Source organism: Nipponia nippon, unplaced genomic scaffold (genome assembly GCF_047370975.1).
Source record: "Nipponia nippon isolate SJK-2023a ecotype South Korea unplaced genomic scaffold, ASM4737097v1 scaffold_7, whole genome shotgun sequence".
NCBI lineage: Eukaryota > Metazoa > Chordata > Aves > Pelecaniformes > Threskiornithidae > Nipponia > Nipponia nippon.
Genome location: NW_028262391.1, coordinates 38,241,223 through 38,254,550, shown reverse-complemented (window position 1 = coordinate 38,254,550; position 13,328 = coordinate 38,241,223). Strand labels below are relative to the sequence as shown.

At 44.1% G+C, this 13,328-nt stretch overlaps 1 protein-coding gene across 3 annotated transcripts in view; it reads right to left on the bottom strand.

The window, feature by feature from the left end:
• The window catches only part of ZNF423 (zinc finger protein 423), a 236,474-nt gene that overhangs the window by 186,797 nt on the left and 36,349 nt on the right, over positions 1-13,328 (bottom strand). For 2 of the 3 annotated variants that reach the window (XM_087740671.1, XM_087740673.1), the window contains exon 2: positions 6,127-6,186. The exons of the other annotated variant lie outside the window; for it this stretch is intronic. In XM_087740671.1, coding sequence (XP_087596797.1) covers positions 6,127-6,186 — 60 coding nt within the window. The remainder of the gene's footprint in view (positions 1-6,126; positions 6,187-13,328) is intronic. 3 annotated transcript variants of the gene reach the window in all.

Genomic DNA, 13,328 nt, shown 5'->3' with positions numbered 1-13,328 from the left:
CAGCTTCCTCCAGCAGCACCGCAGCCCCCTTCCTGCCAGCCCGGGAGTGCTGGGAGCAGGGACTTGCTCCCAGGAAGCCCTTGTGCCTGCAGATGCAGAGTTGTGCCGTGAGCTCCTACAAACAGAGTAATCTGGGAAGGGTTTATAATTACCCATATTGTTTCTTTTTCTATTATCCCGGCTCCAAAAATCTTACATCTGTCTTGGATGTTCACTCACCACCACGTTATCTGAGCATCATGTACTTTCTATCACTTCACCTTCTGTTTGAGAAAACACTATCAAAGGTACCTTCTTTAAAAACAAAAAAAAATTAGTATTTATAAGTAAAAGATTGAAGTTAAAAAATAAATTTTGTAACTAGGAAAGGAGAATTTAATTTTTAATTTTTAATTTTTTTCTCTTCTGAAAGGACACATAACTATGTCACATTGTAAAAACTCACACATTACCAAGGAAAATAAAAGTTCAATTTAGAATAAATGAGGAATGCAGCTGTCAGAGCTACAAACCTCCCTAGCTTTATTTCTAGTTTGCATTTACTTGGGTTTCGGCTGCTTCCAAAGCAGATATTTAAAATTTTGAGAATCTCAGACTATACTGACTGGGCTGCATGCTGCAGGTCCATGGAGAGACAAGGATGCCATTTTTAAAACCAATATAAGAAAGCCAACCAGTTGAGATCAAACATTTCATAATATATTGAAAAAATATTCAACTAAGAAAGTTATCAGTCTCTTATGTTCTTTGCTAAGTTCAAAGGTTTCTTTCTTTGGAAATCCTTACGCACTGTAATCAGAATCTTCTCATAGTGATTTACTAATGAAATCAGCTTTTAGAAGATGTCTGAGCTTGTGAAGGCACTCAGGATGGGTAATTTCAGAGTACTTGCAAGATAATAGGTTTCTAATGCCCACTGAATTGCAACCAACCTTTTCAATGCCCTGCAGCAGAGACCCCAGAATTTCATGTTGACGGTGTTCAGGAGGGGTTTTTTCACTGTTCTGCCATTTAAAAGTTAAATAAGACAAAATACAATACATGTAGAAATAGAGAAAAAGAGTTTGGTGTCTATGGGAGGGCAGTCTCTCTCATCTGGACCTGACTGACTGACTCCTGGCACAGCCCATGCCCAGTGGGTCGTGCGGCTGGAGCAGGACGAGCAGGGGTTCTGTGGGAGCTGCCAGGGGGACATAGGCAGAAAGCAGGGGCAGCCCTGGGTACGGTGAGACCACAGGGGATGGGGTCCTGCAAGGATGGTGGCCTTGGTGGGCACCAGGCAGCGGACCATGCCAGGGCATGCAAGCCCAGGGTGTTGGAGGAAGGCTGAGGGGACAACAAACTTTGTGTGGCCAAAACAGGCCTCCAGAAGGGGAAAGATGAGGAAGGAGAACACATTTGCTGTAGCTTATCTGAATAAACAGAAAAGAGGACAAAGTTAATGCATGAATACTTGCAGGGGCAAGTCTCTGTTTGCTTCATGAGACCCTGGCTTTCTCATCCATTTTAGTCCTTTGGCAGCAAAAATTAAACGCAACCCTACAAAACAGTTAGAGGAGAACAGAAACCTTCAACACTTAAAAAGCAAATAGCAGCAGCACTGGGATCAGAAGATCGACGGTGGAGGAGAGCACAGGGACCAGCCAGGGGGGAACGGGCAGGGAGAGCCCCGAGCAGCAGAGACAGCATTAAAAACACCCTGGCACAGGCTCCTGTAGCCCTGAGCAAAAATAAGTCTCCGAACTGCGTCAAGATGTTCCTCCTCTGAAGATACCAAGTGAAAATTGTGATTTACATAGCTGGGAGACGTCATGCAAAGCGGAAGAGAGGGGAAAAGGAGTGACCACAGAGTGGTTTTCTTTTGTTTTGTGGTTCATTTCTCAAAAGCTGCTGCTTCCCCTTTTTTTTTTTTCCTCCTTAAAGGAAGGAAACTTTAAAAGAAATTACAGAAGGCAATTAAAAATCTAAAGTAGCGTACTGTATAAAACAAGCACGTGGGAGAACGCTTAATGGCAAAACATCAAATGTCTGTGTCTAAAATGTTGCGGGTTTTTTTCCCCATGCTGCGCTTTGTTAACATGTCCCTTGCACGCGTGCCCAGCTGCTGCAGCGAGCTCAGTGGCAGGGACAGGAAATCTGGAGCTAATGGGGAAAGGGGGGAATACCAACCTGTAATTTATTTTCATGATCTCTGGAATGGTATAATTGAACGATACTAGTGTTGTGTGCTAATGGATGGTTGGGCACTGGCGTTGGAGAGGCCCTTCCAGCCACAAACAATGCAAAGATCCCCCCCCCCCCATGTTCTGCAAACATATGCACCCAAAGACATAGCCAGTGCCATTTGTCCCCAGCACTCAGGCTACGGGTCCATGGTCCCCTATTTCCCAAACTCTTTCTTGATTAGTATCATAACTTGTAGCTGCATACAAAAATAAGATACCTTCAGTTACCTCAAAAGCAGACACAAAAAATCAGGCTTTTAGGTCTGCAGGCTCCTAAGGAGAAGACAGAATCTGCTCTGTTTGCCCCAGACAATTCAGCCAAGATTCCCTGGGGCCTCACAGTCAGGCTAATGAGAAACTCCCCAGCAACCCCCATGTAAAATGCTTTCATAGGTCTTTAAAATGCCTTAAATTCTCTATATATTTAGTAAGGCTTTTTACTTCTTTAAAATGTCCCTTGTTGCTCCTCAAGATAATACTCTCGTGATGTATTACAACAGCAATGCAGCATTGTCTGGTCGGACCCTTGCTTTGCAAATATTGAATCTTATTTTCCTCTTGGCTTCGAAGCGGCAGAAAACCCTTTTGCAAAGCAGAGGCAGGCGCTTGCCTGGCCTCCCGGCAGCCGTGCCCAGCCCACCTTCTCTGACGCTTTTGGAGCGAGACAGACGGGCTTCAAGGGCTGCATGTGCTGTTCAGAGGGAAAAGCAGGGGAAGGAGTACTCAGCTGCGCTCTTCCTCTGGGACAGAAAACGTCTCTGCCTCTTACAGAGCAAAACACTACTGACCTGCTATTTAACAGCAAGCTAAATTCTCAGATTAAGAGAGAGGAAAGGAAAAGCTTTTTTTTCTTCCTTTTACATTAAGGAAAAAAATGTTTACAAGACCTGAAGAGGAAGGAAATTTGCTATATGCCCATTGTTAAACAGGGCTGGTGGACACCCAGATTATTTAACCCGGCGCAAGGGCAGCCTCTGCCTCCTTATACATTTTCCTGATTCTCTAGGTTAATATGTGCAACCTTTAAGTTGTAGTCATAAAAAAAAAATCATAAAACTATTTGTAGTTGTATTTAAAGTACTTGAATAAATTCCTCAGTGCAACTACGCAAGGGTTGGGGTCCTGCAAGGCATTTCACCTTTGCAGGTTTTACCAGGAACGAGCAGTTAAGCCAGAGCAGATAGCAACTTGCGCACATACTCTACCCTAGGAAAAAGGATGGTGCCCTGTGCTAAGCCGTCACCAAACAGACCCATCCGAGCACAGGACTCCTGTTGCCAATGTGTCCACTCCCAAATTTCCATGAGCTGCACTAAGCAGCTCCCGCGAGCAGCCCCTCGCCCAGTGCCACGGTCCGGTCAGGGATGCACAAACCGTGCGCCTTGAGTACGCTTTGGTGGCAGAGAAGCCCACCACGAGACAGAGAGCTTGGACCCCAGTGTTTGACGTGTCTTGCCCTGCACCTACAAATGCTTACGCGTGAGCTGGGGACAGACGGCTGTCACAGCTACCTGGACAAGCCCCATGACTGCAGGTTGAACTTGTACTCACAAAAAAAATAATTTCCAGTATAGCTTCTACCGGTTTGATGAACAAAATAAGATATAGCAGCAAAAGCACCTTCTCCCCCCACAACCGCACCTATATAAATATTTTGCTAGTATAAAAAAAAAAAATTAAAAAGTTAAAACATTACATTCTACCTGCCTTTGCAGGCACACCACCCTGGGACCACCGCTTTCCCGGCCCACAGCAGCTGCGCAGAGTGCCAACAGAATTTTTCAGAAGTTGCTATGTATGTGTTTGCACACATACAAAGATGTACAAACACATACAGGAGGAGAAGGGAGAAAAATATGTTAATTTGAAACATCTGGCAAATGTTTCAGCATTAACAAATCCCGGGTTTGGCCTTTTGGGTTTTTTTCTGTTGGGGGGGGGGGTCAAGGAAGGGGAGGCAATTTTGGCATTTTGGGCCAGGGAAGGAAGGGGCATGAAACAAAAAGTTGAAGCATGTTTTTTCACCCTTTATTGAACTTCAACATCACACTACTGGAGCTAATGCAAACAGGAAGATCATAAAAGAACATAATGAAAGTCTCGCACACTGGGACTGAGGGACTGGTTTCAGTTACTGAATATAGCTTTGGAGGCACACCACACAAGAGCCAGTGACTCCATGCAGCCGCACCACCATGTACTAGGGCTTTTTAAGCTTTTTCTGTGTAGTTCCTCAGTCATATTCCAGCCTGCAACCTCTGTCCCATGCACTGTGCTCTGTCTTGATAGGATACTGCATTGCATCTTATCCAAGACTGACATCTGTAGCTACTAAACGTATTAAGAGGAAAATCCCACAATTAGCACACATTTTCCTTAAGCTGCCGTAAATCACACATACAACACATTTTACCCACATCCGACGTCTTGAATGAGAGCTGTAATTATGGGAGTAAATGAAAAATGGAGGAGACTCAACTAATTTGGGAAAAGCCTTTCACAGGCTGTCTTTTACTTACAGCGTAGTCACCAGTACCATCCAGAAATCCCAAATTAACTCCCGCTCTGCACAGAAATGATTTTTGTTGTTGCTGTTGCTGTTTTGAACCTCAGCCTGTGTTAAATTTAATACAATTCAAGACTTGTGATGGATAACACCGGTAACTCCACTCCACTGCTGTTTGAGACGAAGGTCAAGCAAGAGAGCCAGCAAGCGCTCTTTTCATGCGCCGTTAGCTCCAGGCACAAAGGGGCCTTCGACATCGCAGCTGGAGGTTTGCAGCAGCAGCAGCAATATTTGCTATCAAAGACTAGTGAAAACACAAACCGTTCAAAACAGCAGTAGCGCCCAGAGAAGATGCACCCAGCGCAACTGAGAGTGCAGTTGGTACAAAGTGAAATGTCACAAAGTGCCACACAAAGGCAGTTTATGCCTTCAAGACCAGCTAGATGCTAACTTCAGTAAGAAAAGTCTCCTGTGAGCCAGTTTCCCCATGACTCTTATAAAACCCATGCTAACCAGGAATGCAGCACCATTGTTAATTTTCATATTACTGCTCAGTTTCTGAGCTGCTTTCACGTCGCTACTGAGCTTCTAAGAGAATACCATCGTGCAGTCCAGTACGAAGAGAACACAGAAATAGACTTACTGGCTTCAAAATAAAAAATATTCTGAGAATTTCATAACTGTTAAAGACATAATAGACAATAAAATATCTTTACACAGGGCACAAGCAGTGACTGAGATGTGGCTAGTTACTTTTAATGCAAACTGATCTGACATTTACCCTCACATTTGTGCTATCAATACACGTTACACTACTACAGCCAAACTTGCTTTATCCTGTTCAGTTTCTTAAGCCTCTTTTTATTCAAATTATCAACGTAACACAGATGAACAAGCCTCAGACACACGTTAAAGTGTTATTACTATCAAGCAGACCAAAAGCTGGTTCAAATGTTAAATCTTTCTACCATGGCGATGTACCACTTTTATTCTCCAGCCCTGACAGTACTTTCCAGTTTCCTCCGAGATGAGAAATACACACATTCCAGTTGAGACCGAGGTTTAAAATTGCTATTAAAGCAGCTTTTATGTAATTAGATTGGAATGAATGTGCAACAGTGCCCATTGCAGAAAACTTCAAAGTGGTTATACTGGAGAAATCACAACCCGTTTCAGTATGCCCACAAGAAGAAAGAATGGCTCTCCAGAGGATAAGAGTATATTAGTCTCTGTATGTAATAGATTTTATTGACCATATGGAACTGATATAAAAATTGTGTTGCAGTGGGTAGTCTTGGATTTGAGACAGGAATGTGACATACAAAATACAGTTCCTGTAAAACGCCTGGCAGCTTTCTGGCAGTTTTTGCAATCAGAAGAACCTAAAATATTTACCTGATTGAGTCACTGATGAGTCCCAGGTCAAAGCAAAATCTGAAGATTCACCCTCTTCAACTGAAAAAGAACAAGAATAAGTTGTGATTGCTAAAACAAACCAACCGGAAAGCAAAGCCATCCGAAAACTAGGTCCACTATGACATTAACTATTAAAACAGCCTTCCACACTGGTGAAAAAGAACTTACTGCTTTCTATAAAATAATTCATAAGGTAGAAATTCAGTAAAGAGATTTTCGCTATGTTTTAACCTAAATCTGGGATTTCTGTTTGCAGTTTCTTCCTGAACAGGTAACAGTAAGTTCATGTGAAATTTTAATAGAGGTTTAAATGTCAGTAGCTGCTAAGTATTCATATTTGAAATTCTGTACATTCAAAACAACTTGCGTGTGCAAAATTGCCATTGTAAACGTAGAGGTCATTTTTGAAATGTATGCTGTAACAGATCATAGTAAAGAACTGTCCTATGAAGGGAAAATTGCCTGACTTATGTCATCTTAACATACTAACATATTAGCCATATTCAGAACCAAGTGATATCTTAAGTTTTTTCAGAGTTCAGAGTTAAAAAATACTACTATAATGTGCAACCATGCTCTGTAATATGGTAGTCATAAATAACTGCATTTAAGGCTTGCTGATATGAAAGCTGTCAGAGCCAGGTGCTCAGCACTTGCAAGTGACTTATCTATAACCTTCTGCCTGTTAAGAATTTTAAAATGTCATTTGATTCTTATGTTCTTAAAAATAACTAAGAGATTTACTGACAACAAGCAGGGTAAAAAAGAGCCCAATCCTGCTGTTACCGAAATGAGTGGTAGTTTTACTAATGTCAAACGGGGCATTTGAGAGTGGTAATGTGGAAATTCTTCTTTGTAATTGCAGAAGTTGATCATCTTCACCTACCTACTCTGTCACCGTGACACCAAACAAATTTAAATCATGTGTCTTTATTTCCTGATGAAAAATATATACTCCATTCACTGAACAATCTCTAACCCTTTTATCCAAATTATGTTGGATTCAAATACAAATTCTACATGATTCTGCAACCGAAACCCAAACCACATTGCGAAGCCACAAGCATAGCCCCTATTGACCAGATGGGACCTGTATGCCCAGGCCCTGGAACCTGCTCCAGTGATTACTTACATTGTGCATTTACATTTTCATCACAAGATTCTTGATTTTATGCTTTCCTCCCCTTTTTTTCCAATCCAGTAAGGAATTCTGGCATCTTGTAAGCTTATCTATCAGGTTGATGTCACTGGTGACATCATGTGGCATTAGGAACAGAAAGGATAATTTACATAGGCAGTGCCTTGACAAATTTTGATTTTATGTTCAGACCATAAACAAATGCATATTCCACAGAAAGGCGCAGCTCCCGTCCTATTAGTCTGCAAGTTTACTAACGGAGGAGCACAGAATTTGGCCACTTCTTTTGAAAAAATCATACTTGATACACGGTTATACTTTTTCCAAAAGGTCTATGTTAGCATAAAGGCCATGTCACATAATATTAAATCCAGAATGACAAAGAAAAACAAGATACAATGCTACAAGCTTATTGAAGCCGTTATCGGTACTATTCCCTGACGGTGGCAGAGCAGGCTTGGCTCACGCATGCTCTCTCCTAGAGGCTCACCTACCATTTTGTGTTCTGTAAACCACCATCTTGTTCCCATTTTGACCCATCTCTTAATAGAAAAACTCTGGACACAGTTATCCTAAAACCATTTCACCCTTACACAAATACATTTCTTGTTTTAAGATCAAAATCTACATACATTTGGGAGGTTTCTGCTCTAAAACTAAATAAGCTAAGTTAGCAATTCATGTACCTTACTCAAAACAGACAAGTGGAATGTTTTAATTTTATTTTATCCTTGACTGCTTCTTGGTTGTCTTGCTTGGACAGTTTTTTATATTACTACTTTTATGCTGAGGGGTTTTTTTATTTCTTTACATTTTATCTTAGAAAGAGAGGTGAAAAAAAGATCAGCCTGCTAAAAATACATAAAGGCAATAAATTCAGTCCTAGTCAAGTAGAAGTATATGGGATCAGCACTGGTCATCGGCAATTTTAGGAACACACTGCCTTTCATGTTGGTTAAACACTGGAGACTGCTGTAGTCCTTGAGCTGCTGCAGGGCAGCAGGCTCCAGCACGTAACAAAAACGCGTTTTTTGGAATCCCTTAAATGAGGGCAAAGGTTTGAGTCAGCCTCTGTTGGCATTAATTTGCTTTGCTCCCTAATGACTGAAAAGGGGACAGAGAACATATACGTGAAGACGACGGCACTTAAATTCACTTTATATTATTGCAGTCATGGTTTCAGGTTCTCCCCCTCTATTCACACAGACCCACCACGTAGCTGACAGTGCTGCACCTCCGTGTGAGGAGGAGGCCGGCGGGATGGAGCCTCTTGAGCTTAGACACAGACACATCTCCCTGCAGCTGCTGCTCACACCACTGTTCCCCCTTTTTCTTATCTTTTTTTTTTCCCCCCTTTTCTAATTTTTTAAGCAAACATCATCTTTCATAGGATCAACCATAAGAAAAAGTACCAGCTGAGCCTACTCCAAGAGGTATTGCTGTATTGGACTAATGTTTCTCCTGGGCAGCAGGACAGCATGTCAAACTGTCCCCTTGGACAGCGAGCACGGGGTGGGGGCACTGCTAGAAGGGAGCTGGGACCCCACGCTGCTTGCTGCGGTGCTGGCTGGGGGTACCCAAACACGTCCAGGCAGGACATGACCACTGGGCGAGGCCAGGCTGGCACTACTCAGACCAGTGTTAGGTGGTTTTATGGAGCAGCATGGTCCCAGTGACAGCCAGTCGGGAGCCCTGACCCGAGCACTTGATCCTTGCCTGCCTGCCCATCCACCCACCAAGCTAGGCACCAGGCACAGAGAAACAAGGAGCAAAAGTATGCCACATCCAAAAAAGAAAGACTGGGTCTATACACCAGTGTAATTAAGAAGCCCCAGAGGTTTGGAGGGGAAGGGTGTCTGTAAGGCTGAAGCTAAAAAATAGGTGATCAGGCTTTGTCACAGGCACCAAGCATAATTGTAGGGAGACACTTAACTCCACCGTGCTTCTGCTCCCTCTCCATAATGGGCATAAAACCAAGAGCTGAGAGGTTCCTCCATGGCCACCTTACTCTTCTGGATATAAATAATTATTTAAGGAGCTGGCATTTGAAGTGGTGTCACTGGTGGCTTTACCTCAGCCTCAGCAGTGAGCAGAAGCCACAGAAGTCGGAGGGAAAGATAATTATTTTCTTCCTCCCAAACTCAACTTCGACACCCAAGCAGTTGCAGCTAAAATTTGCCCTGAGTTGCACATGGCTGTTGCTGGACTCAGGGAAGCAGGAGGAGCTTTCCTGGGCTGGTCAGAGACTTGGGGACATGACACTCTGCATGGAGGGGAGAGGAGTCCCACAGACCCCCATCTGGGGACAGACCCCCTGGGGGCTGCCTCAGGGCTTGGCCAACCCTCTGTGCGAGGGCAGAGGGGGTCCCAAACAGACTTGGCTGTTACAGCTGTGAAGGAATTTCCAGCTCTCACTACTGAGAACAGAGTAAAAAAAAAAACCTTAGTCTGTAATATTAGCCAGGGAGTAATTCACTTAAGTTGATTTTTCAGTTAAAGTTTCAGTTCCTTAGTATTTTTCTTGTCATTCCCTGAAACCTAGGTTGACTCAGGTGACCAGTGAGCATTAACATTCACTTTGTGGATGCTATTATTTAAGTAGCGGTAATGGGCAAAAAAGCCGGTGAAGAGGTACGAAGCATTCAACACATCACTTCCAAAATACATCACACAGTAAAATAATTCCTGGTTCATTAGCAGGAAAATATGTTTTCTGAGACACACCAGCCACAATCGTAACTAACCGAAGTCAAGGACTAGACACTTTCACCTGTGCTAGTTAATCACTCTGAATGTGCGGACACACAAGTCCACGTCGCTGATGTTCAGCATGGGCCACTCACGTACCCGAAACGCTTTGCAGCTTGGGAATACCACAGGAAACAGCAGCACAGATTAAGACAGAGAGCCGAGATTTTATAAAGCAACTAGAGATCTTGTATCAGCTCTAACTACTTTATGGGAGTCCTGGTGACATAATGGTGAAGGCTCAGCATTTCATAAAATTTTGGAGGCGTTTCATATCGGGCATTGAAAACGAAGACACGCAAAATCACTGATGTTAAGCTTTGGGCAGACTGTTCACAAGTACACTTCACATGTTTTTGTTGGATACTTTCCATTTTCCTTCACAAACTCACCTCATTTTCTCCCCAAATTATGTTGTGTGCCTGCACATTAAGCCATGGTTGCAACCACAGAAGTTGCTATGTGATTACACTCTTAGTCTGTATCTGCTCTCTCGATCCGAATGATCTTTTTTTAAATGCTTTGGAAAAGCATATTTTTACTCCTTCAGTAATACAGAGACAATACAGCAAGAGGACAGAAGTTCAGTCCCACTCTGCTCCATGTGTCATCAAGAGAATGGCACCCAAGGTGCAACACACTGCACCAATGGAGAGGGTACATGTCTCCCGGTGCCAAATTCACTAGTTGATTAAAAAAAAAAATGATGGGCAAGAAACAGTTTCAAACCTTGATATCAACATTCACAGCACTATATTTCTATTTTTAAAGCGTTAACATTTTTTTTCTTCTCTTTTGTAAATGGTCCGTAGTATTTGCCAGCACACAGAGATAAAACACTGGAAATAAACAGAGACACTCTTTTAGCCGCATCCTTCAGGGTGATGATTATGAGATAGTTATAGGAAACTCGCCCAAGAGCATGCCTGCTACAACAGCCATGCCTTCGGTGAAATCTGGGGGCATCTATGAAGCTGAAACCCTTCAGGAAGGCTGGGTTTGACTTCAAAACAGCCTCAGTCTGGCAGCGTAGAAAATCTTATTGTTAGTCAACTCAAAAGATCGGTAACTTTGTGCACTGCCCACCCCTGGCCTGGTGCAGGGAGGACATCGCCGGCAGCGGGAGGACATGTCTGCTTCCACTCCCCGTTCTGCCCCAGCACAGGAGGACTGACGGCTGTCACGCCTTGAGAAGACCTCTGTTCTGCTCCAACTCATTGTGGGACCCGAATGCAAGAGCCAGAAGGAGGACAGGGCCGACGTGGGGAGGAACTGTGGGCAACGGCAACATCACAATACAGCACTCCCACACATGCCAAATATTTGCATTTTGCCCGCTCGTCTCAGATGTTCTCCAAGGATGCCTATTTAATTGCTAGGTCACAAGTGCTGCAGGCTCAAAGATTTCGGTTCTTTGTGCTCAGAGAAACTTCTGAAAGGATTCAGCATCCATTCCCCTAAGAGTGAGAACCTCTATTTATGGGGCTACCATTACCTGAACGCCATTCACAGTCACAGTGCTTATTTAACACTTTATCACTCCCAGGAAAGAAGTTAACCTTATCAAAGTAAGACGCTTCTGAACCAAATGTTGATTTCTAGATGCAATCAAGCTTTACAAGTGAGCAACAGCCCCTCAGTAATTCAGACGGCATGCGTGTGCTCCCTTATCCTATTACACAGGCTTCAAGGACCACAAGGACCAGTTTAACACTTCCCATAATATAAAAACTCCATAGTATGCTAACTAAAATGTCAGGAACTGTGACAGTTTGAGAAACTGCTGCGAAATATGTTGGGTTACAAGCAAGTCCCCCAGCTGATGGGGGAACTTTACTGAATTTGGGCAGTTACCAAGAGCTGCATTTGGGACCAGGGCCGCTCCCTCACCCGGAGCAACCTTTGAAAACACCATGTACAGAATAGTTTGAGTGCAGAAAATGCTGGTGTCGCTTTTTAGTTTGGAGGATTTTGTCAGATTTTGTTGGTGACAGAATGCTCTCAGATAAACCTGGGGAAATCTCACTGATGCCTGTGTATTAGCTGTAATGTACGTGTCAAGATTCACAGCTTTCCCTCTAGAGAGATACTCTAGCACCAATCTGCATTGTAAGCCAGTCACACAATAATCACATCTTTTCCCTGACCTAGCTGTAGGTACTCGCAAGCAAGAGCTCTGTGATCTTCCGTAATCTTCCAGCTTCTTTGCCGCCTTTCAGACACACATCTCTCTCTGCTGTCCTACCAAGCCTTTGCTCCGTCCCTCCCGTCACATGAAATTACATGCTCCCGAATCAGCGTAGGACACAGAATAGCCCCATCCCACCGCCATTCATCCGCCGCGACTCATCCCACAGCACTCACAGCCTGCGATTTGATACAGCACTCTTAATCCTGCAAAATGCAGAGCAGCTTCCATTTCCCCAAAGTCAAAGGGAGCTGAGGATGCTCAAAACTTTGTGGACTGAGGATTGTAAATTAGCCAGTTTCCAGCTGCTTGGCATGGCAGGAGCACAAAGGATGTTAACAATCTTTACACTTTAAATAGCCTGGTATTTTCCACACGCATCTAGAGTCCGTCCTTTGGAGAGGTGCAGATAGGCTTGCTCCTCAAACTGCAAGGGGAGGAGAATGCCCCTGCTCGCACTCAGCCTAATGCTCAGAGAAGTTCAGTCCTGCACAGCACCGGGACCTGCTACCACAACTAGCAGTGGCATACAGCAAAAAAAGAAAAAAAGTTTGGAAATGGCTACTTTGAGCAGAAGCCAGTTAGCCCCTTCTGTTCAGATCACCTCCCAGCTGGGTGTAAGGCTTTCCCTCTCTCCTGCTTAGATGTTCCCTGTTAGATTCTGCACCTCCTAAGATCAGTAAGACAAAAGTCTGCAAAACACAAAAATCTGCAGAAGAGCAGCGAAGGAAAGTAGCGGCATGAAAAACGGTCACATTTGTTTTTTAAATGAAGCACCGCTGCGGCAGAGCTGCAGTCTGCGGCCCAGGCGCGCAGCAGGGTGCAGAGCCGGCCCTGAGCCAGGGCACGCCACCCACGAGGAACGGGCTGCCCGTCTTTCTCAGCAGGCGGGGGCTTTCTCCCACCGGTGTGCAGAGGGAAACCTTCGCATTCAGCAGGAAAACAGGAAGTTTTGCGGGGCTTTGCCAGCGTACTGAAAATAGGTGCCTGTGATTGTATCCCGATGCATTCACCATACCTTGCAGCTGAAAGGAAAGGGAAATCCCCCCGGTGCCACCGTACCAACATTCAGGGGAGCAAAAAGGTACCTGGCAGAAGCAGCCAGGT